The 25,337-nt window shown below is 38.9% G+C and overlaps 1 protein-coding gene across 1 annotated transcript in view; it reads right to left on the bottom strand.

Annotated features, from left to right (window-relative positions):
• Nucleotides 1–127: 127 nt before the first annotated feature.
• ANKRD31 (ankyrin repeat domain 31) overlaps nucleotides 128–25,337 on the bottom strand; it is a gene marked incomplete at its 5' end in the record, with an annotated part of 47,999 nt that continues 22,789 nt past the window's right edge. The window contains 15 exons of the mRNA XM_079995215.1: nucleotides 128–4,789; nucleotides 7,539–7,727; nucleotides 9,130–9,223; nucleotides 9,756–9,896; nucleotides 10,784–11,098; nucleotides 11,364–11,799; nucleotides 12,672–12,768; nucleotides 13,847–13,934; nucleotides 14,822–14,934; nucleotides 15,612–15,771; nucleotides 17,102–17,244; nucleotides 18,520–18,711; nucleotides 19,968–20,204; nucleotides 21,541–22,870; nucleotides 24,023–24,081. Coding sequence (XP_079851341.1) covers nucleotides 4,638–4,789; nucleotides 7,539–7,727; nucleotides 9,130–9,223; nucleotides 9,756–9,896; nucleotides 10,784–11,098; nucleotides 11,364–11,799; nucleotides 12,672–12,768; nucleotides 13,847–13,934; nucleotides 14,822–14,934; nucleotides 15,612–15,771; nucleotides 17,102–17,244; nucleotides 18,520–18,711; nucleotides 19,968–20,204; nucleotides 21,541–22,870; nucleotides 24,023–24,081 — 3,746 coding nt within the window. The 3' untranslated portion in view covers nucleotides 128–4,637. The remainder of the gene's footprint in view (nucleotides 4,790–7,538; nucleotides 7,728–9,129; nucleotides 9,224–9,755; nucleotides 9,897–10,783; nucleotides 11,099–11,363; nucleotides 11,800–12,671; nucleotides 12,769–13,846; nucleotides 13,935–14,821; nucleotides 14,935–15,611; nucleotides 15,772–17,101; nucleotides 17,245–18,519; nucleotides 18,712–19,967; nucleotides 20,205–21,540; nucleotides 22,871–24,022; nucleotides 24,082–25,337) is intronic.

Raw genomic sequence — 25,337 nt, forward strand, 5'->3', positions numbered from 1 at the left:
TAAAATGCATCTCTGGGTTATTTGTGGGGCCTGCCTGGTGTTTTTACATGAGTAGAATGTGTCCTTTTATTTAAAATGCATCTCTGGGTTGTTTGTGGGGCATAGGAATCCATTCATTTTTTTCCCCTTCAAAATATAATTCGGGGGGCCCCTCACAAGGTCTGAGGGACAGTGGACCAGCCCCCTGCTGAAAGTTTACTGACCCCTGGGATGGCAGGATGTTGTCTGTCAACTCAGAAGTTGGCAGCATCAGCATCACTTTGAAACTCCATAGCTCAGTGGTAAAGCATCTGCTTTGTATGCCAAAGGCCCCAGGTCCAATCCCTGGCATCTCCAGGTAAGGCTGGGGGAATAATAATAATCATAATAATTTATTATTTATACCCTGCCCATCTGGCTGGGGTGAGCTGCCGCCAGTCAGTGTGGGCAATATTGAGCTAGTTTAATAAGTCTGACTCAATATAAGGCAGCTTCCTGTTCCCACTGCACTCAATGGCGCTTACTCCCACAGTTAAATGTGTATATGTCTTCACGGTTGCTGTGAGGCTAAAATTAGATAATCCTATAAATGCCACTTTGCTAGGAGGCAGGATGCACATGCAGTGTAATGTCATTGAATCTCGCCCTTTTTGTATTTCCCCCCCTTCAGTAAATGGGTAGAAGCTTGAGGGTGCAGTGCATTGCATGCACAGAGACTGAGCATCAGCACACTGAAGCTCATAAAAGAGAGCTTCTCACAGGCTTCAACATGAGATTTTTTTGGATGCAGAAATGCTGGTATGTAAGATCAGGTCTTAAATTCAGGCTGCATTTGTATAATTGAAGTCAGACTCCCTACTTCCACCAATATCATGTCCAGGAGAAAATCAGGCCCTGGTGTCTCTAGCAAACAAGGGATTTAAGGAGTATGGCTGGCTCATCTCTTCTCTTCATCTCTTCTCTGAGATCTAAGCTGTGTTCACACTGTGCACTTTTGCATTTCCAGTGCTGGGTTTTGAATGTGTTCACGTGACATTGTAAAAAATGCTTACCGTATATATCCTGTACTTTTCAATAAAATAATACTGTTTGATGAGTTGTTTCTCAAACTAGCTTCACCATGGCTGCAGTTCTTAAGCAGCTTCTAATTTGCCTCCAGCCAAGGTGTGAACGAACACCTTTGCATGAGGTAAAGACATCCCTGCCCATAAACACCCCCTGGTGTGTACGCAAACAGAAATGAAATTGTCACCAATGAAGCCATGCTGATATGAACAGCTGGAGACAGAGAGATGTGAAGTGCACCAGAAAAGAAAGAAAAAACAATCTCACTGTGCTCCAAGACAGTAATGTGAGCACCACCCTTAGAGAGCTAGTTAAAGGATAGACAGGTACAGGACTGGATAGACCAGCGACAAGCATTATTTAGATCTTGGCATAATTTAAAAAGTCATCTGTAAGCAATCAGTTCAAATCTCTTGCAAAGGTGATCTGTCCCTGGCCTGGAGAGCCTGACTGGACATGGAGAAAGGGGGATGTCAGAGAGAAAAAGTAGATGGCAGAAAAAGAGAGAAGTGGCCCTGTTCACTTTTGGTTTTGGCCCTTCCTACAACTGGCTGTGGCCCCCAACAGATTTCCCCTGAAAAATGTGGCCCTCAACAGAAAAAGCTTGCCCACCCAATGGGCACTTCATACGTTCAGATATTTCATGAATAATTTTTAATAGTCAATGTAGTACAGTAGAATAGTATGCCCAAACAGGCACTTTGGTTTTAAGGAAGTATTAGATACTGGCCTAGTTTTATTTGTTTCCAGTGTATCAGTTACAGGTAACAGAGTACCAGGTGATCAAGAAAGAGAGAACAATGTGTTCTGAATGACCAGCGATAATAAACTGATTACAAAAATGCTTTTCAGTATTTATTATTTATTGCATTTTTGCACTAGGGTGTCACAAAGCAGCTTACACAATAAAAAAAAAGACATTAAGTCAATTAGATTTTTCCTCCATTAAAGGAAATCTAGAACTTAGTGGATTTTGTGGTTACAGTGACACTGTTGAAAAACAGTCTCACTAATCAACACTGTCAGAGTTGTAACAACAAATCCTGGACCATGGTGCTACTCTACATACTAAGACACAGTCACATGTCTCCTATATTCTGAATCTGAATTTTATCCCCCACCAGAACAGCAGCTACTCATACCATAAAATCTTGTGCTGATCTACTAAATTTATACAATAAAGTTCCCCCTTTTCCTTTCAAAAAGAAAAGAGAAGGTAACGTAATTACATTTTAAACTTTAGTAAATCAAATACAGAAGAAACAATATTTAACAAATGGTGTCTGTCTTTTTTAGTACTGAAAAGCCAGCTTATGAGCCAAAGCTTTTACTTCATACTCATCATGTCAAATCTTGATTTTATGTTCTCCTGTAGGAACAAAGCTAATCCAAAATGCAGCATCAAGGCCTTGCAGTTGGCATGTTCCTAATTTATTGGGTGCCTTACATCAAAGAAAACAACATAAACAACAAATTAAGCGAACAGTGAAGTAAATCTAATATTCAGATAAATCTTTTGTACATTTCATAGGCAGTACAATATTCTCCTGCAACAAAAGATAAATATGAATCACTGCTCTCTTTCAACCAGTAATGCAATATGTTTGTTATAACAAAAAGAGTACAGTGTGATTAAAGTGCAACAGGAGCTGAATGGCCAAAAAAATAAGATTCAACTAAAATAGCATTGTTTTAAGTACCTTACTCATCAAACTAGTTTACTTTTTTGTTACATGACAGTTTTGGACATCTGAAACCTTAGACGTTCTTTCTAACAAAGTGTTGACTTTGTTAACTTTCCTTACCACAGACTTTGTTCTCTATTATCTCCAATATCTTTTTTGCCTAAGGCAGTCAACAGTCACTTCCGTACACCAGCTTATATGCCAATCAGATAATCAGTAGAGAAACTCTTCCATATGTGGCTGATAGCAATTCAGCAAAACGAGTTAACAAGGAATCTCATTTTGCATCTTTAAAATGTTGTTTAATCTGACATGAAAGAACCCCAAAACATTTTCAACTCTGGCTATGGCAGCTGTATCTGCTACAGATACCCTAGTAAAGAAGTAGGAAATAATTCACATGTAAGACAAACACCATCCCTCCCCCAGAAGATACTGCACAGTATAAAGTAGCTCCCGGGTTTAAAAGCTCAAAGAGATTATAATCAAAATGATTAAAAAGTATTTTCGCCTTGTATTTGAATGCCCGTGGATATTTCTGAATGACACTGATAATTAAGCCTTCACCTCTGTGTATTTCAAAATACTGCATTTCATAAAATACTGATATTTTATGTAATCCAATAAGTGTGGGTTTTTTTATATCTCATTGGGCCAGTTCAAAGACTGCAATCACTTTATGGTGACTAGGATATTGGGAGGAGGTTGTGAAACACTTTCTTCTCTAAAGCCTCCCCTGCTCTCATACTAATTCTCCAACAGGCCTTAACTATGGCTATGTTACGTGTCACCAACACTAATCACAGCTTATCCTAGCAACTTTCTGTAAGAGATGGAAGGGGAGAGAGACCGCACAATACCATGAATAGCTTTACACTGGGACCAGCTCAATGTGAAAAATCCCCAAAGGAATTACTTCCTTTAAATTAAAAGAAAAAGAAAAAGAAAGCTCTATGAATCTTCACTGTATGGTGTGTTCACACAGATGGGATTCAAATGGAGGTTCAAAATGTTGTAACTTAGTTGTGGAGCTCCATTGAAAGCTGTTTAAGATTTGTCCCCTTATAAAAGAGCTAAATATGGCCCCATGATAGGAAATGTAAATAATACAGCTTCATCCTGCTACAAATGGAAGTTTGAGGGAAAATGAGATTTCAGGTTGCATTACAAAAACTTTCACTAACAGCAAGCATTAGCCACAAAAGTAATTGAAACCAATTATCCTTTATTGGCTGTGTGGGTGTGTACAAACAGAGGTGAGCACAATTTTCAGGCCCGTATTGTAAGGTTTGCTTTCTTAGAATTAGATTCTGAGTCTGAAAGAGTCTTCTATTGAAAAACAACAACAGTGTAGGACTCTTTAAAGATAATCATTTGTTCCCTGTTCTTTAATTAGGGCTGACATATCAAAATTGGCAGATGCTGACAATTTGATTCAACCTTGCCTAAGATAACCAGACTAAACTTTCATTGGTGACCCAGAGGCTGGAGCTCAGGCCACAACTCAACACCTGTTTCACCTGAAATGCTTTTAATTTTCTGTCAGTCTGTGCTTCAGTAATAACAACAGGTGCCATCCTGACCATTTTTTTTTATTTCAGCCATCTCATCCACATCAGACTTTTGCTTTCCATAATGAGGCATATCAAGGTCAAAGTGCATAGCAACTGTAACCACACAGCCATTCGCAACCTTATCTATACCCATAATCTTTTTTCCCCACCTGGTCTTCTACTAAAAGCTCTCAAACAGTTTACATCTGTTGGGACACAACAAGGTTCCCTTTGTATTTTAAAAGTGATGCTAACAAAGATTTGGTGCAATAATAAAATTCAAAAAACACAATGCAATCCTCTTCCCCAAGCTCATTAAATTTTACTAGATAGAGAAGGAAAACGACTTTTTCGTTTAAAATCCAAAACCCTCACAATGGACATAGAAGTTCCAGTACTGATCCATTATATGACCTGGCATAAATTCTTCATCCTTTATTAGCACTCTGCTGTTGAACTGTAGAAATCTCCTGGGTGTTGTTGAGGAATCAAGGTGGTAGGGTAGTTCTGTTAGAAAGATGAAATGCACTAAATTAAAATATCTAGCATGAAGTATAAGGAATGCTTTAAACCCCCAATTTCTTAAGTGGTGAGATATTTAAGGCAACCAGTGCTAGCTCGCCACATTTTGACTGGGCGGGGGACTGCAATTTTTTACTTTGCCGTTTTCATGACAATAGGACTTGTACAGCACTTATTTAGGAAAGTGTGTCATAGCACATGTGTAGAGTGATATGTTCCTCCTCCTCCTCTCTTAAAAAAAATCAATTATTTTCTGCACATTTAAGGACAGTGAAAGAGCTTCCACGTAAGAGAATCCAAGTATGATTTTCAGATCAGATTGACTCCATACCTCTTTATTTAGCAATAAAGCCATACCATGACATAATCGTTGATTTCATGTATTGTTTACACCTGCACATCCATCAACAAAAAACCAAACGCACAAAATATTTTAAACTGTAAGGAAAACTTTTTTTTACATTTGCATTTTGTTTTCCTACCCCCCAAAATCAATTTAACTATTAATTCTCCAAAACACATTTTTCTCTAAATTAAAAGGACAAAGTATTCAAACCAAGATATCAAAAAAATGATTTGTTTCATTTGAGCCGTGACACATCAGAACATAGCAGAACATATCTGCACTCCAGGATTCAGTCCTGAAAATGCAAAGTAATTGGAGGCTCCCAGCCTGTGTGTGTGCGTGTGTGCAAATGCACGTGGGAGGGTGTGCCAAACTGGGTCTTTGATCCTGGTGAAACAAAACCTAGTTTCACCTCTGCTTTCTGTGACAGTACTCATTGGCACGGAGTCCTGGCACCTCTTTTTTTGCTGCCCATGGCAGCCATTTTGTGTGGGCACCCATGACACTTTTATCAATTTAAGTACTGGCACCTCCTTTTTTTTTAACCAAAAAAGCACTGTGTACCATTATGTATTATTTATTACTATATATTGTTATCGGTGCTTTCCTCTAGGCTGGTACTCACCATGAAGTTGTTACAGTAAGAGCGGCACTTTTAACCAGTGCCCTTTCTTCTGGGGATGGGGGGGAAGTACTGTGCACCCTTGAGTACCCCCCCCCCCAAAAAAAAGCAGTAATTATTATTCTTGTATGGATATTATGTTATGTTTTCATATATATAATTTATTGTTGTATGTTCTGTGTTGGAAATCTCCCTGTGGTCTTTTGATGAACGGTGGTATATACATTTTAAAAAACAAATAAAGAAATAACAAATAATATAAGCCTAGTGAACAGGAATACAAATCTACACTGAAGTACCAACACAACTGAAGTTGGGTCATATAGCAAATTTTAAAGAGGTTTTTGTTATGAGTTTAGGGTGAGGGGAAGTAGGCTGTGTGCACTGTGCAGAGACCCTTCTAATCCCTGGATCCAGCAAATGTTAAAATATAAGCCAGCTTAGTTTCCTGTTGAGGTGATTGCCTAGTAGTTAGAAAAAGACAAAGGAGAGAGCTGAGAGTTTGCAGTGATGTAACTTAGAAGTAAAGCAGAAGCTGGAGAGAAAATCAGGGCAACGCTTGAGAGCAATGTTTGAGTTATGTTTGAATCCAAGGCTGCAGCTATGGGAGAAATTAGACTCTTTTGGGGTGCTGATGCTGTGAACCCCTCCATCGCATGCTCAGGTTGTATATACAGTATGTGTAAATAAACCATATATCATGAAGACACCGCTGTCTCCATTGTGCCTCATTTCCAAACAGAAATACAAACCCTGGATAAGTGCCTGAAACCCCTAGAATCTCCCACCAGTCAGGGATTTGGGTGGCATGCAACACTTAAAAAAATAATAAACACACATTCATCCACCACAATGGTTACAAGTTTTCTAAGATGGAAGACCTCTCTCTTCTAAGTAAAGAAATAGGATTGTCTGGATCTGTTTCCACAGTTCTTACAAAACAGCATCTTCTCTGGGAAAACTGAAACATACAGTTCTCATGTTATGTTTGCACACTTCAGTTTACATGAGTGTGAGCACCTCTAACTACAAAAAGCAACATGGTAGGTTACCCTTAGGGAAGCTGCTTATGAGGAGGCCGAAAAACTCTGCTCAGACAGATGTTTTAAAATACAATAATGCCCTGAAGAAGATTCTCAGTTAAAACAGATATTGTATGTCACTATCCAGATGCTCTCCCCATTTTAAGAACTAAATCCTGATTAAGTCTTTCAGTATCAAAAGCATTTAACACTCCATCAATAAATGTATATCCTTAGTATGGGTTATTTAAAGAGCAATAAGCTTTATTTTGGAAGATTCACTGCAGATGTGTAGTATATGTTCAGTATCTCTAAGAGGATGCAGGTTGCAACCATATGTTTAGATAATTAAACGTTCTATTTTGGCTTTGCTGTTCATTCCCGATTATCCAATATGTATGTGGATTCATAAGATATACAACGTCCTACATATATGTGTTATATTATACAGCAAATCAGATAAATGTAGAAGGCAGGGCTTTGTAAAGTGTCTTTCACAGTTAGACTACACTGAATTAGGAAAAACCACAGAATATTTAAAGACAACCATAGTCTAATAGCACAGGCTCTGAAGCAGTAAACAGAAAATGCACGCTTTGCAGAAAGAAAAAGGGTACAATTCAACAGCAAACTAATCTTATTTTTTGTGCCAAGACCAAGAGTTTGCAATAGTCCTACCACCAAAATTTTACTTGTGACAAACTTGTGACAAAACAGGATTGCATGTGGTCTTATTTCACTTACTTGTTTCACTGACTGCTGTCATTATTTCCTCAGCTTCTGTTTCAGGGGACAGAGAGATTTCCATTTCTTCCTGAGGAAAGGGTGCAGTTTCCTGCCTTATATTCTCTGCATTCTGAGAGGAAGCAGCCTTATGACTAAAACAGCAGTACTCAGCACCTCGGCTGTGATTGCATCTTGTAGAGTTTCTCCCTGGTTGAAAAAGATCAAAATTATCTGTGTAACATGCCGGCCAAGGGAAGTCTTGAACCAGAGCCTCCAATACATTCCATCATTCCTATACCACCAGCATTCTAGTTCCTCAGGGAAGGGCCAGGTTCTGTGAGTCAAGGGTGTCCTAGGTGACAGTGCTAGTCTGGATGCTATCAGGTGATTGTACAGCCTGGACAGCTGACCTCCTCAAAAGCTAATGGAAACATACCAGACCCTATAAACCTTTTCTTCAAAGCCAAGCCAAGCCAACTCCTCAGTCTGAGCAACTTGTTGCTTTGTTATGGATATGCTTCTGTTCCCTAACTGATCCGGTATTTTGGTTATCCTTGGCATTCATTAACCATTTAATCATATTCTCTGGGCAGGATGTGACCTTCATCCTGTCTACAATTACATCTTCCTGCCTCTGGTCCTTGGTTCTTGCTTGTCTCATCTGTTATCAAGCTCTCAGCCCTTCACATCTACCACAGGCTTATCATATCAACATCTGCTTGTGTTGGACTTGTGTTCAGCCTATTAAAAAACTTAGGGCCAGGCCTGACAATTTGTTCCTAATTGGCACATTAGGCAAGGGGTGGCTTTGTTCTTGTGTATGTCAAGAAGTCATGGGGAACATGCAATCCAAGAAAAATATATCTGTCCAATAATACCATCTGTCCTCCCAGAAATTGCTGGGTGTGAGGTTCACTCCATATAGCAGAAATCCCCTCACTATTTTTGACATTTCTAGAAAATAGAGCAGCACTATTTATTCATTTTGCTTATCAATACTGGGATCATATATCACCTGGACATCATTTTAAAAGATTTCTTTCATATTATTGTTTAAAAATAGAAGTTATAACTTGGAGTTCATAAATAGTTACTAATTTGTATCAGAATATTCCCTTACCCAATATTGATACCTCTAAGCACAAGTTGGTAATAGATATTTTAATCTGCAATAGTGTCTTCCTTGTGTGTACATGAACAGTTTTGACTGAAGCCAATATTTCTTATTCCCAAAAACAACTAGAGGACAGTACTTATGCAGAATGCTCAGCCACACAAATACTGGATTAAATTCACAAAATTTCAAGCAAAGACAAGTTTAATGAAGCCATTAACTCTTAGCACTTATGGGTTCTCCAACCCATGTAGGTTAACTCACTAGCTTTGCTCAGGAGAGAATCACAGCAAACCATAACATTTCCAACACAGAAAACTTGTCTTGTTAGCATTTCTGAGGCACATGCATGGCTCTACTAAAAAATGCTGTTATGTCCATAATTTGTGATTAAAGATAGAAAAAGTGTGCAGTAGAAGTCTGAGGATTTATAAACCCTGTCCTTTTGGGGGGCATTTTCATCTAAATGGAATTCACATTTTAGTCAGCACATACCAAATAGCTTATTTTGTTGCACTGTTAACTCTGGTTCCTTAGAAACATGAACTTCAGCAATAATTTTTGATAACAGAGTTCCACAGTATGTGACCTGTATAAAGGTAAATATATGTCACTGAAGATGTTATTTACTTCATTTTAAAAAATGCATCAAGAAATATTGAGCCCGTGTCAAAGTAATATATCTACTTTGTACATTTCCTGCAAGTCGAGTATGGAAAAACAAAAAGCCAAAGTCAAATGCAGAAGACTACACAGGACTATAATGCTTTGTGGCTTTCCCCCCTTCTTTTTCTTGCTTATTTTTTAAAAATACACTTTTTAGTTGATGACAGTTTTCCTTAAAAATAATAATGAATGAATTGTACAGAATATGATAATGATGATAATAATAAACAACCAGTTGCTGTGCTCATGAGGCCTGGCCCACCTGAACAGATCCTGCTTCTTCTAATAAAGAGTTAACTTCATTTACACTATGTGATTTATTGCTGACTCGCTCCTGACATCGCCTGCCTGCCTGTGCTCAGACAAACTACCACTACACTGCTCACTTTCATGCAACAAACTTCACACTAACATTAAATTTTCTGTCGCCTATTAAAAAAAACCAATGAGCCTACCTTGTTGTATACGTATTTCCAGCTTACAGAAATGTCACTTCCTAGTAGTGCTTTAATCCATTGAACTAGATTTTGGTAAACTGTGTTGTTGCCAGCTTTGACTTTACCATTTCCCAAAAGGCTGGCTTTATGCTTGGAATCCTAAATTAAAAACAAAAACAAAAACAAGGAACACAAAACAATTAAGAATTATAATCCCCTACACTTTGAACCACTAGCACCTCTTAGACTATGTAATTGTCTGGGCTGAAGATCACCATGATGTGCTCCAACTATTTTGTCAGTAGTAGCTGCCTGCTAATTCTATCATACCATCCTCGCAATTCCCCCCTCGTCCACTTGCTTGCTGTAATAAGCAGAAATTGTCCCCAGCTAAGCAGCTGACTGGAAAAACTGCAGTTTGCTGTACATCTGCTGCCATCATAGTGCTGCAAGGGAAGGCCAGAGGATACAGAAAATACAGGCACTACAGCACTGCCTTTCTTTGCATGTTGCATGTTGGGATATAGTTGTATCTGTGTATTATTGCCCCACACCCTCTTCTGACACTAAGCTAGGACACAGCACAATCAAATGGCATAGGCCAGCCTTTATTTGTGTTCCTGCTTATTTTTGATAATACAGGGCAAAATAGCACTCTTAGCACCCAGCTGAATCAGGGTGGAGGGGAAGAGAAGCCAGAAAATAAACTCTGAATACTTATTTTTAATGTTAGAATTTGAACCAGGTCCTGATTGTATTAGAACATATATGTTACCTGAACAATGCAGTAATGGAGCAGGCAAAATCATTACAACGTTCCTCCTGACCTCACAATTCACCCCCCAACCATATTTGTATACCTGCAATGTCATATAACACTTCCTATATGAAAGCTTATGCCATAATAAATTTGTTAGCTTTAACGTGCCACAGGATTATTTGTTGCTTCTAATGATCAATTAGCTTTTGCTAATAATTCATTACTCTGCATTTTTTAAATACATTTTGCATTGATACTGACATTGCTTTGCAACTGAACAATCTACCTGTACTGTGAATTCTAGAACATCATCTCCGGACTTAATCTTTCCCAGTTCAAGCAGATCTAATAGCTGATTTTTCTTCCTTCTGCTTGCTTTGAAGTTTAATTGTTTTTCAGAATTCTGACTGTTAGAACATTGAGAAGAACTTGGGCTGATTCTGCTTTGTGATAGCGCATGAGAAAATATCCCTGCAGGCTCTAAATTAGCATTAAGCGAGTGTCTATTTTTTGGGATGTTTTTCTGATGAGTAGCGAGATAGCTGTGTGTAGATTCTAATTCTGGTTGCATCTGCAAATCCTCACTTACATTTGAGCATTGCTGCGAAGACACATTAGAGAAAACATGTTGACTTTCAGTGGTTTGATGAATAATAATAATATTATTATTGATAACAGTACTTTTAGCAGCTGAACTATTTAGTGTGCACATTCTTGGGAATTTGCTTCTCTGTAGTGCCACTGATGTATGATCAGTATATTCTATGTGTGTCTGTTGAATAAGGCAAACTACATGTTCTGAAGGCAATGTTGTCTGATCTATTTTATGGTTTATAGTATGATCTAACATACTTCAAATGTGTTACCTTTGTTAATTCCTCAGTGTTATATTCCTTGGGTTTGTTTTCAGACGCCGTTTTTTTGGGACCAACTCCTTTTTGCTTTTTCTCTTTTCCATTCCCTCCTGACATATTCAGAGACCTGTTTGGATACTGGCTGGATTCTTGATCTAAATAAATATTGTCCATGACCCAACTGTTTTCAAGGCCTATAGCTATATCAGAGGAGGGTGCTGTTCTCCCAAATGGATCATCTTCTGTGTTGTTGCGTTCACAAGAGCCATGTGTGCTTGGGACACATTTTGCTGAATGTGACGCCTCCTTTTTTGCATTCTTATAATTTTGTATTTTCTGGCCTAGTTCTTTCTGCTTCTGTGCCATGAGCAAAAGACTCTTTTGTCTGGAAACAAGCTTTGCTATCTGTTCCCTTAGGGCTCCCTGTTTAAAAGATTCTGCAGAAGCTCTGAAATCAAATTTAAAAACAATTGAACAGTCAATTGAACTTCCATGAAAAATACATATTGTTTAAAATGAACCACCCATTCCATTCAAGAATATGGCATGCCTCTAAGCATAATGATCAGAACCATCTATTTCCATTCCAGGTTAGTCTCATATGTGTTCATTTGTAAGCCCATCACATCTCTTTCTGCATTAATATGTAGATTTTTTTAAAATGCATATATTTTTAAAAAGCAGATTTTTTAAAAAAAGAATCTGCATTAAAATGTGTATTCCAAAACATACTTTCTCACAAATATATATGCCAAAATGTATTCTATCCTAACGTATACACATTTTGCATGCTTCTCCTTTTTGTTTTTAAAGCTGAGAACTGCACCACAATATTCAGAGATGTGCAAAATAAAAAAAAAGAGTAACAGAGTTCAGATTCATTCAAGTGGATCAGGTCAGTTTGTATCAAAATCTGCAAAGAACAAATTTCTCAAGCTTCCCTAATAATGAATAACAAAAGCCTTTTTAAACTACCGGTACCCTAAATGAAGGTAGCAAACATTTTTTAAAAGGCAGAATCCTATTTTGAAATATTTTAGTCATATTGATTTTTATTTAAAACAATACACATAAATAAAAGCATAATTCTCACAACAGCTAAAAACAGATGCCAAAGCAGCACCAGATCTTTACTATTTTTTGTAGAACCAGGATTGATTTAACTTAATGGGAAGTATACAAGGTTTAAAACTGATGAAGGGTCTGAGAATGTTGGTAGCATACTATAATTTTGCTTGATTTCAAAGTAAAAAATAATAATTCCATGCTCTATTTTGTAAAGAAAATAAAAGAAAAACCTACAGTTTTTCTTCTGCCTACCTGTATTTCTTAGCAAGATCATCCCTTTCTGATTTCTGTTTGGCAAGTACAGCATTCAAAATGTTCTGTATCTGAGATAGATCTTGGATATATAGATCTGTTCAACATTTACAGATTTAATAAGTTAATAGACTAAACTGACATGCCTCCTTTTAATAATTTGCAACAGAGGCAATAAAAATGTGGCAGTTAAAACGATGTGACAGAAAAATCAGCTAGTATTGTCTACTCTTGAGCTTTTTAAAGCAAATTTCATTCTACAAATTGCTTTACAACGCTATACAATTTTGTATGCAATACAAAATCCATGCCAATATCACAGAGAATATTAATTTATTTCTATTCCATCCTTACACCCAAAGGAGCTGAGGACAGTAACTAATAAACTAGCAAAATGAAACATTTTTTTTAAAAAATGTTAACAATCCAATACAGTCGTACCTTGGATCCCAAATGCCTTGGTATTCGGACGTTTTGTGAATGTTCTTTGGAACCCGAACGTCCGATGGGGCTTCCACGGCTTCTGATTGGCTGCAGGAGCTTCCTACAGCCAATCAGAAGCCACACTTTGGTTTCCGAATGTTTGAAAAGTCAAACAGACTTCCAGAATGGATTCTGTTCGACTTCCAAGGTACGACTGTACCTTCACAGCTAACAATTTCAAGGACGGCAGGAACAGCATCCTTCAGTAGCTTTCAGTCATTAAACATCTGAGTGAACAGGAATATTTTTAAATTCCTCCTAAATATTAAATGAGGAAGGTAGATGGACCTTAATCAGGCAGGAACTGCCACCCTGTGCCAATGAGGCAGCACCCAATGGTGGCACCTCTTCTTAAGGAAAGCTGTCTTTAGGGACCATGCCCTTTGCTTCCTGTATCTCCATTAGAGTTATACACTGGATCCTGAACTGAATTGGGACAATTCAGGACAACACAGGGTTGGGATGGATCATATTGAGGCAGCCCCCAATTGCTCCAGTTCGAGTCCCAAGCCTCAGAAGTTTGCTCCTGTTCAATGTAGTAGGTTCACCAGTTTTTACAATGGGAGTCTTTCCAGCATCTATGAACATGAATCCAAGAGGCAGCTTTGGAGTTACAAAAAAAATGTTACTCCAACATAACAATGAAACACACATTTAGCCAATCTTTCATGGGTTATACAATTTATCCACACCTGCATCTCTTTGGCTTCTTAATTCAAAGAGCAAAAGTCTATCCTGTTTCTCTTCTATATTCTGCAATACTTCGTTGATGGACTCGTGCTGTCAAATGCAAATCATTGTTCGCTTTATTAAAGACAGGCAGTCTGGAACTGAACTAAAACATGAGAACTTGGAAAGCGGCCAGGTAGTTTACCTGAGCCAGCTGTGTTGGATGGCTAGGTGCACACAACTTACAAAGAGAGAAAGCTGTAGAGTGATTTACCGTTATGAAGGTTTGTGCTGCTCCTGTCTGTAAAACATGTGGTCTGATCCAAAGAACCATCAGCAAAAAGCAGAAGTGCAAGCACCAGGAGAAGAGTTCATGACGTGCAATGATACATAGATTCTATAATACTTATGCTGGCAAAAACAACACAACTACAAGTAGAGTAGTTTTGGAATAAGTTCCACTTTTCTTGTGTAACACAGTAACATGAGGTGCAGAATATCCTTTGTGTAAGTGAAATACACCTTGTGCGTGCAGAAAGGCGTTTTTTTTATCAGCTTTGCCTGGAACTCTTATAAGAAGCTGCTGCCTAGGAAGTCCTGATGCAGAGGAAAAGACTGCGCTCGGAACAGTCAGGGGTGAGTTGTTCTGCATCTCCTTGACTGGGTAATGGCTGCCAAAGGGGAAAGAAGGAGTCAGGTTATTCCTGCTCTCTTTTGGCATGGGCAGGGGTTGCTTTCATGGAGTGGGATATTTCTTTGGGTTTTATTTCCTCTCTTTTAAATATGTTATTGAAATATTACAATTTAAATCTTGCATAAGTTGTATCTTATTATATTGTTTGGATTTTGTGTTTATAAGTTTTATGAGCTGCCTTTTTGGCCAAAAGGTGAACAGAAACTTCACATAACACAAACATAATTCACGATTCAGCAACTTCATACAGGCCACATTTGATGCTAACGCATGGAAACAAAACTGCTCAACTATCTATACTCACTGTGTCACAGCTCTGTTTAGCTGAATTGAGCTGTGAAACCATGTTATCCTCTTCACAGTTACTGCAACTACTACGGATTTTTCTAGACCTAGAAGTGTGTAACTCTTTTTCGCCTAAATCAAGAAATAATGATTATAGTTTCAAAATAAGTTATGAATGTACCAAATCAACATAGTACCAGCTTGAGTACACATATATTAAGTACGGGGAGGGGGAATCAGGTTGTGCACATACACACGTGTGTATTTGCCATTTGATACCTTCTTCTGAAAATCAAATCCACTTAAGTGTCAGGGAACTGCAGGCAGCGAGGAAGGAAAGAATTAGAGGATTCAGGGCACAATCTCCACTGCTTAGTACTGGGTCCCCCTCAGAAGACAGAGAAGAGGATAGTGAGTCTAGGGAGGAAGGGGTGCTTCAGAGAGAGGGGGATCCACGTCCCCGGGAAAAACGGAAGGGGCCGAGCCGTTGGCTGTGTTGGTCTCGAGGGAGAGGGAAAAGAGAAACCAGTTAGAGCAACGCATCATGAGAGACGGATCGCTTTGTTTATTCTGCATGTAATCTTGTCAGAAGGAAATAAAGAAAGGAATTTATGGCTGGCTGCCGGGAGTGTTTTCTCTGCTAAGTGCAGCAACGCGTGCAGCTGGCTAGCTGACATTAAGACACACTAAAATGGAGAATTAATTACAATAGGACCAGGGTGCTGGAAAACAAGTAACTTCAGGAAGCTTATTGTGCTGTTGGATGCTTTTTAAAAGGCTAAAGGAAGTTGCAGTTAATATGAACATACCAAGCACATCAGTCATGTGATGAGCCTCTTTGGTCTCAGTAGCACCATAAGATTTAAGGAGTTCTTTCATTTTGTCACAGGTGGCTTCATCCAGGGCATTGTTCCCACAGTCATCCATCTCATTTGGGTTTGCACCATGAAGTAGTAGACACTGTGCTGCCTGCAACACATTTTTTAATTATTCACTCCTATGGTCTAGTTACTATTTTTTCATGTTCTTCTGCTCTTACAATAGTCCAGAGACTAGCCAAATGTTAAGATCAGAAACAGACATTCAGCTTCCTTTTTCCAATTCGTTTTAAAATTGTATTTATTTTATTTTACAACATTTATATACCACTTCAGGGTAATAAAACCTCAAAACAGCTTACAAAAAATAAAATAAAACAATAACATTATAGGGGGAAAAACAGTTTAAAACAAGAATATACATTGTTGCATATATGTTGCTAACTGAAAAATGATGAGGACATTAGAAGAAGAGGAAAGGATTTGTGATAGTCAATAAACTGGTACAAAGGGAGTAACTCCAAGAGACGCTGGGAAAATAAAAGAATCCAGAAGCAAAACCTAAGTTGGACTCTGTGTTTTGTCTATCAAAGGCAAAGTGCAGAGACAGGCTTAGGGATTGATAAATCTGACGATTTCAGTTCTCCCATTTTCTCATTTTTTGAATACTAAAGTCCACACTCCACACTCAGTTCTGCAGCAATTTATACTCTCCCTCCCCCCCCCAAAAAAAAACTTCATGAAAACTAGTCAGCATGTTAGTGCATATTTCTCCTGATAAACACATTTAAGTGTAGTATTGGCTTATACATATGCCAATTCTATGCAAGCAGTTTCCACAAGATAAAAATTTATATGATGTGTTCACTAATATATGCAATTTATATATTGTTTTCACTAATACATGCATTTTAAACACACTTTCCACTAATATAACCATTTATGTACACATTGTTTGGTTGGGCAACTGTGTCACAAAATTCAGAGAAGTGATGAATTTAAAATGATAATCATGTTTCAGTTTCTATATCAGTTTGCAAATTAGATAGCTCTCATTAAAATGCAAAAATACCAAGCAAATCTAATTTCTTCCCCATCCCTACCCAGGCCATAGACATCAAAAGCCCTTCAAACAAGGTGCTTTCTATATCAGAGGCTGCTAATATTTTGGGGCCTGTGGGCGTACTTGTAAATCAGAGAAACTGATGTAGACACTACACACAAACTTCGCAACCAAGTGCATACCACAACCTTGTCTATGGACTACAACAGAATGCTTCTGTCAAGGCAAGTTTCAGTAAGGTGGAGGAGGCACAGTGGGCTCTAATGAAGGCCTCTGCAGGCCCATGTGAAGCCTATAGTTGTCATGTTGGCAAACCCTTTATTAATTCAAATAGGTCCTTCTTAATTAGGATCTGAAACACACTTTGGCCTGCTAAACAGACGGTGGACGAGAGAGAGGCTGGTTAGCACTACATTACCTCAAAATGGTTGCCTGAAACAGCATCATGAATTGGAAAAACACCATCCAGGCTTTTAGAATTCACATCAGCACCAGCTTTGAGCAGCTCTTCGATAATCTCAGTAAAACCCTTATTGGAAGCTTCATGAATTGCTGTCCAGCCTAGTAAAACCGGAGTTAGATATGAGTCTGTAAGATGCATGAGCCTTTACCTAATGTTGCTGTTGTTGTTATTATCAAGATACCATTCATCATTCAAGGATCACAGGGTGGTTTATGTATAAAAACACAAAAATATGTAGCATAATAACAAACTAAACAATGACCCTCACAGACAGTTTAATTTTTTAATTAGTCAAAAGCCTGGGTGAAGTGGGAAGTTTGAGCCTGGTATCTAAAGCTATTTGCACCCCACAGTTGGGGAGCTACTGAAGAAAAGCCCCATTATCATGTTGCCACATCTAATAATATGTAATAATTTTACTACATTGGCCTGGATCCAAATAACTGTACAGCTTTTTCCAGGTGCCCAAGAGGACTTTGAACTTGAAAGGAGTTTTAAAGGCAGATTATGATCTGTTCTTCATAGAAAGCAATTCAAAGTCCCACCCAAATTTCTTTTTTCCAACTATAATAGTGCTTTAGATCCAGGCCACTTTACATATTTGCACACCTATTCATCTACAGTGGTACCTCGGGTTACAGACGCTTCAGGTTACAGACTCCGCTAACCCAGAAATAGTGCTTCAGGTTAAGAACTTTGCTTCAGGATGAGAAAAGAAATTGTGCTCCGGCAGCGCGGCGGCAGCAGGAGGCCCCATTAGCTAAAGTGGTGCTTTAGGTTAAGAACAGTTTCAGGTTAAGTACGGACCTCCGGAACAAATTAAGTACTTAACCCGAGGTACCACTGTACTGCGCCTGCCAACCTAGCAGTTCGAAAGCACCTCCGGGTGCAAGTAGATAAATAGGGACCGCTTACCAGCGGGAAGGTAAACGGCGTTTCCGTGTGTGGCTCTGGCTCGCCAGAGCAGCGATGTCACGCTGGCCACGTGACCTGGAAGTGTCTCCGGACAGCGCTGGCCCTTGGCCTCTTAAGTGAGATGGGCGCACAACCCCAGAGTCTGTCAAGACTGGCCCATACGGGCAGGGGTACCTTTACCTTTACCTTTTACCACTGTACTAGACATCTGTTAAAATACAATGTGTGTGTGCCCATATGTATATATCAGTATATATATATTTCTCCATGGAGCATAATATTAATCCTATATAACCATGAAGCATCCTTATTTGGATGTTGTTGTTGGCAGTGAAGAAGAGAATTTGATGAGAGAGAGATAGAAAGAAAGAAAGAGAGAGAGGCGGAGGAGGAGAGAGATGATTCTAGGGTCACAGCATAGCAGAAAACATTTAAACTATAAATTAAGAATACCACACCTGCATTATCTTTCTGATTTACACATGCTCCAGATGCTATTAAAGATTTCACTAAAGACAAATCTCCTTTTTTAGCAGCCAAATGCAAACAAGTTTCTCCTTTGGCATTTGTTTTGTTTATTCCTGGTTTTATGGTACACAGCAGCTGATTAGAAGAAGCTTGTTTCTCCTTTTCACTAGAATGTGAAGAGTCTAAAGACATATTTTACACTCATTAATAATTACATAAGGTATTTTGAGGGGCACTGCTACACCAAATGCTAGATGCTGGCCAATACTTTTTAAAGGAATACCACTTGCCAAAACATGCTTTCAAAGACACTGGTGTAAAATATTCACACATCATTGTCAACATTAACAACCTTTTGAACTTCAGCCATGTAAACCTAAAACAATTATGTTTCCTAAAGTTTACATAACATTAGTCTATCTTCTTCAGTCTTCTGTTATCAGATAGCATCTAAACATATACCATATATGTAAATGTATGTGTGTGTGTGTGTGTGTAAACCATGAGTTCATATAGCCTTATCATGTGTACCTTACAGATAATAAAATTTGGGGAGAAAATGGAGAAGAGCAACGACTTAAAAGAGAATGAATCTAAGCAAGGCACAAATGTAAATACGTCATACCACAAATGTAGAGAAATAACTTTAGAAGACTTAATGGTATTGCAGAGTGATTTGTTTTATCCATTATAGCTAATGATCCTTAGGAAGTTTAAGATAAAATGGAAACATCAACAAGACTCCCACCCAACATACCTGTGCTTATATGTAAAAGGTCAAGGAGATCTCACTTTCAAATATATGTGGGACATTCCATTAACTTAGAATCTTAAACTAGTGAAGGAAGAAAGGAAGGACTGTAGGAGCTTTGAGTTAGGGCTAGCCCACCCCTGAGGCAAGCTGAGGCAGCCACCTCAGGAGGTGGAAGCCCAAGAGAAAATGTCCCCATGGCTGCCCTGCCTTGGCAGGGACGTGGTGGCGGTGGCTTCCACCAAGATCTCATGAGATCTCATGGAGTCTGCAGGATTTTGTGAGAAGTTGCCAGAACCCACCACCATCATCTCCACTTCATGGGTGCCATTGCATGACCCAGGTAAATGAAGCTGTGGTGGGAGCAACACCTTCCCATTTTGCCTCAATGAAATGGGACATGCTGCCCCTGCTTTTAGTCCTTTCCCAACTATGCCTCAGATATTCTTTTGGAGGCCAAGGTATGTCTGAACAAGCTCAAAGTGATAGTGGAAATCTGACTCAATTCAACCACAACATTTATTTCTGCAGTTTTATTAACTGCTTACCTGAGGATTGGTTAACCTTCTTATTTAGATATTGCTGAACTACAATTCCCATCAACCCCACTCAGTACAGCCAATGGGAAGTTGGGAGTTGTAGTTCAGCTACATCGAGACGGCCACAGGTTAACTATACCTGTCTTACCTAATGAATGTGGGATTTGCTGCTCCTCAGTCGAATTAAACTGTAAAGGAGTTGCACTATTGCTAGAACACAAATGTGCATATTGACAATCCTCAATGGATATAGATTCCATTCTTTTACTTTGGATATTTTCTAATTCATTTGACTGTAAAGATACATCTGGAGTATTGTTTGGATTTTCTTTATCATTCTTCTCACTATAACATTTTCCAAGGATCTGAGTTTGTAGTGATTTATCTGTTGAATAAAAAAGTGCAGTGTCTCCATGAAGAATGTTAATGAAAATATCATAAAGTATATTATTACAGACATGATTAGTATGAGCTGCCTGCTGCTCTTGAAATATTCACCAAACTTTTTAAGATTCCACAGAAAATTATTACAAAATGCTTCTATAAAAATCTATTTACATTTCTATTGCTTGCTCTGAAACAAAAGATAGTGTAGCAATAGCTTGTTTCGTGCATCACATTAAGCTGTAGTTAAAATAAACTATGGTTTATGTGGCTGAGCAACATACTGGTGCCTACTGTTGGAATTGTGGATGCTTTACTCCTCTCCTGCTCCTGCTGGGAAACAAGGCATGTGCTGGCTTTTCATGCTACCCAAACCTGACCTTATGGCTTGTTTCTCTCCAAACTATGAGAAGAAACTAAACCTTGTTCTTGGCTTACTGTTCATGCTTTGCTTTGGGGAAACAAACCACAAGCCTGAGTTCAAATGACATGACAAATCAGACCATGGCTTGTTTCCAGAAAGCATGGAGACACAGGAGTGAACCACCTGCATGCTGTTTGTTCATGTTAAACCCGTCAATTTTAACAATGATTTAATGTGAGGTGCGAACCAGGCAAACATTTCACTGTGCTAATTTAGAATGCCATAATTTTGACTAAGGTGCTCAACTGGGGCCAACTGTTTTCACATGCAGTGGTAACCATAATGGAGAATAGGTTACTAATTTAACTCATTGCAGAAAATCATTTTAAAAATTACTACCATATCTTACTACAAGGAATCTTATGAAGATGATCTGTGAAATGGACAGGAATTAGCCTCACCATGCTCGTAAGATTAATTGCCTTTAGGTTTCACAGGGGAACTTTACACTTTCTTTGAAAGCCATAAGTGCACCTATCAGCTATTTGGGGATGGTAACTGGGGTACCTTTTGCCCCACAATCCCTTCTCACCAGCCAACAGCTGGCTGGTTGGTGCAATTTCTGCATTTCAAAGACTCTTTAAAGACTCTTTTTCACTGTTGAATCAGGGATATATTTTAATTTTCTGCTTAGAAACAACTGTAAGAATTATTAAAATAAATAAATGAAATAATTAGACTGATTTCAATCCTTTTTACATGGCCCTTCAATTAATCATTTCAAGGGTTTGGATTATCAACAAATGATAAAAAATATAATAAAACTACCTCAATCAACAGTAAATAAAAAAGTTAATGCTGCACTAAAAATAATCACAATGGAAATTAGACGTATGTCTATTTTTCTCTCTCCACCTCTCCTTTTGTATCATTGCATTTTCAGCAATCTCTCTATCTTTTCTGAATGGATTACCTTGGAATGGGCCTCTGTCCAGCATCTGTAAAGGGAGGACTGTGAGGTTCTCAGTCCTACTACCATTTCCTGTTCTCTCAAAGCAACATTTCCCAACATTTCCTTCTGCTCTTCCCATCATAATGCCCTCATGAACAGGAGGAGTTAAAAATCTTTGCTCACTGAAGCTGCAAGTGCTGGGACTTTCAGAAACACCAACTCTATTAATACTCTGTGAAATTGTTGAGGATAGTTCCATACAAACATGAACTGCTTGTTCATTACAGATTCCATCAGCTCTAGAGGTGTTTTCACCTGGGTTTTGGCCTACATTTAAATTGTATTCTTCAGAAAGGACTGTACAGTCTGAATCACTGAGAAGTTCAATTTCTTGCAACATTGAGATGGTTGGGATTTTTGACTCGGATGGGTTTTCTTCTAAACAGACAGATTCAGCTACAGATAAAGGCTCTTTCACACCCAGTTCATGCCCCAAACTATGGTTGTCCAAATTACTCTGATCTACAGAGTTTTCAGAATGCATATACTGGTCTAGTGATCTATTTTTCTCAGAAGAAAGAATAATGATGCCCTCGCTTACTGTCCAGACAAGCTTCTTTTCAGCAGTATGAAGGTTGTCCTTTAAAGTAACAACTTTAAGACTATTAGACCCTTTATTATGTTTCATTGCATACTGGCTGTCCTCCTGCAAAGGCAAATTGATGTCTTTGCATAAGAAGTGTGTAGAATCCAAATTAGGTTCATTTACTACCTCAGTTTCAGAAGCTAAAGCAGATTCTTCTTCAACAGGATTCAGTGATATGACAGCATGGGAATTAGTTGCTTGATCTTTTGTTGCTCCTGCCAGTTCAGTGCTTTTAAGAGCCTCTTTTCTTTCTGACAGACAGTCATCAATACTATTATTAGAGTCACTCTCTCGCTGAATTTCTGACCCCATTGCCATGTTACAGTCTTCTTCAGCTTCACAACTTCTGTTCGAATTATACTGGTGATACTCTGAAGATCCAACTGTTCTTTTTGAGACCAATGTAAGATCAGTTGCAGGACCATTCTGAATGTCCTTCCTCTGGCCATTTATTCTTCTTTTGTCACCTGATGCTCCCAAAGATGGTGGTCTTCCCCTGACTGACTGCTTTGCCTTTGAAACCAGACATGTACCTTTAAATGTTGTAGCGTTCACTAGTGAACAACTATTGCACATTTTGGAAGCATAATTTCTTTGTGAAGTCCTTTTTCTCTTACTTGGTTCTGACTTTACCCTCTGTTGCTTTAGTACCTTAGTATTTTCCTTAGATGTATGGTGAACTCTTTCACCTGAGCATGTTTTTGCCTGGAAAAGCAAAACAGTGATAAGAGAAGAGAAACAGAAATAATGGCCAGGATATATTTCCTAGTCCTCACCCAATATTTATTCACATGAATCAGTTTTGATAACAATAGGGAAAAGAAAAGATTGTGAGTTACCGCAGGACAATCAAAAATCAGTTCCACGCTATGTTAAATAAATGCCGTAGTGCCGCTGGATCAAGACAAAAGGGTTCAACTTTGTAGCCCTGTGGCAATTAGAGGACCCCATGCAGCTAAGGGGACCCACAAGCAAGCTGAGGAGGCTTATTCCTTGGGAGAGGAGAGGAAAGTGGGGCTATTGCTCACTTTAAATATACAGTTTAAATATACAGATTACAGACACTTCAGGTTACAGACACTTCAGGTTATAGACTCTACTAACCCAGAAGTAGTTTGGTTAAGAACTTTGGGTTAAGAACTTTGCTTCAGGATGAGAACAGAAATTGTGCGGTGGTGGCACAGCGGCAGCGGGAGGCTCCATTTGCTAAAGTGGTGCTTCAGGTTAAGAACAGTTTCAGGTTAAGAACGGACCTCCAGAACAAATTAAGTTCTTAACCTGAGGTACCACTGTACAAGGTAGCCAAGGGTTCCCCCCCACAGTGCAGATCTCTTGATGCCCATTCCCTCTGCCTAAATTTTCTAAAAAGGCCTTCCTAGAAGGGCTTCAGCTCCAGAAACTGCGGTTGGCTGCTTCCTTCTAGCCACACTTCTGGAACGACTTCAGCGCCATGCTGCCTCCAGAACTGAAGCTCTTCTAAGAAGTGTAGGTAGGGGCAATGGGTGTAGAGACCCTCACACTGATTTAAGTTGTTAGAAACCTTCCTTTCAAAGAGTAATAATAAAGAATTAAACAACCTTTGGCTGCCTCATACATTTAAGGTAAGTGGCATCCCCTTCTCCTTCCAAGGAGAGCAGAGCAGCCGGGTCAGGGGTTGGGGTGGAGTGACAGAAAATACCCTCCAATTTGGCAGTGTCTCTGGTTCAATGCATTTGATATTACTAGTTAGAAATGAATTATTATGGTTAGGACCTTGAAGAGCACTTCAGAAAACCTCTGCAATAAAATACCTTGACTATTACTTGACTATTATATTTCACTACTCACTTGTATTGAAAATTCATTATTAACTTTTACCTTAGGCTGGCTCTCAATTCTACTTTGGTCACTCACTGGGTCTTCTAAAACTCTTTCAGCTAAAAATACATTCAAGGAAGATATTTGGATCTGCTTTTTTAAGCCTGGTTTTTAATGACACACAAAAACTGTTAGAAAAGTCCTCTCCAAGTTTTCCTCTTAAAAAATACATTTATAAAATTATGAATTAATGAGTGTGTGGTATTATTATTTTTTAAATGTGAAACAGCTGATAGCCTGTCTGAAGTTGGGATAGAGCTAGTAACTGACAACTGAATGACCATGCAGGTCACTGATATGTGTTGTACACCAGTCATTTTCATTGCAAAAATGGAAGTAGGCTGGTCTCTGAGCTCGGTTCTTAAATATTGCATCAGCTGTCACCCAAAGGTTCTGTCAAACCTCTTCTTAAACAACAATAATTTCATTGTGGAAGAACTAAGTAGCACATGCACAATCTGGGTTGGTTCTTACACAACTTCTGATCAAAGGAGGCAACACAGCAAGAAATATCAGAATGGGAAGAGACCCAGCAAATTAGTCTGGCTGAAAAATATAACTCTGTCCCACTGTAATTATCCTACCCCGGCTGAACTCTTCTGACATGGACATTTGTCATGCTCCCATAGCAGGAGGCTTCTGTGAAAGAGGACCCAGAGCCCTCTCTGAAGACTGTAACAGAGGAATAGACAGGATGTGATGACAGTGATGCTGAGCCCAGGTCCTTTGGCACTGGGGACCCCTGGACATTGGCACAGCAAGACCAGAACTCAGAAGTGGAGATTAAGAATGAGCCACCTCCAAATCCTCATGCTGCCTCATGAAGCTCCAAGACAGGGCAATGACTATATGGCACAGTACCCATCTGAGAGGCAGGCTGCTCCTCATGAGTAGACCTGAACTGTGTTAGCTCAGATGACCAACAGCTGTACAAAGGGTGGAGCTCAGGATGTTATTGAATTAAAGCCCTCAGTCTTAAATATTCCCATGGCTTTGTTAAATTGCTGGCTGCCCCACTTCATTGCTGTTGCACAATGACCCTCACCATGCAAGATGACCTTTGTGACTCTCAGGCTTGGAAACTGCCTATTGGTAGCAATTCTATTTGTGGACATTCAAGACTCAGAAGGAGGGGAGTTTTGGGGGCTATTTGTTGAATGTGGATGCCATGTTTTGCTCTAGTGTTATCATTCTGCCAATCATTGCTGAGCTTTCAAAGAACAAATGAATCAAATGTGTCAGTTCTTCACACGTTACAAAATTGCACAGATCAAAATGAAATGTTACAGCTGCTTCACACTTACAATGTATGATT

The sequence above is a fragment of the Podarcis cretensis genome, assembly GCF_951804945.1.
Source record: "Podarcis cretensis genome assembly, chromosome: 11".
Classification (NCBI taxonomy): Eukaryota; Metazoa; Chordata; class Lepidosauria; order Squamata; family Lacertidae; genus Podarcis; species Podarcis cretensis.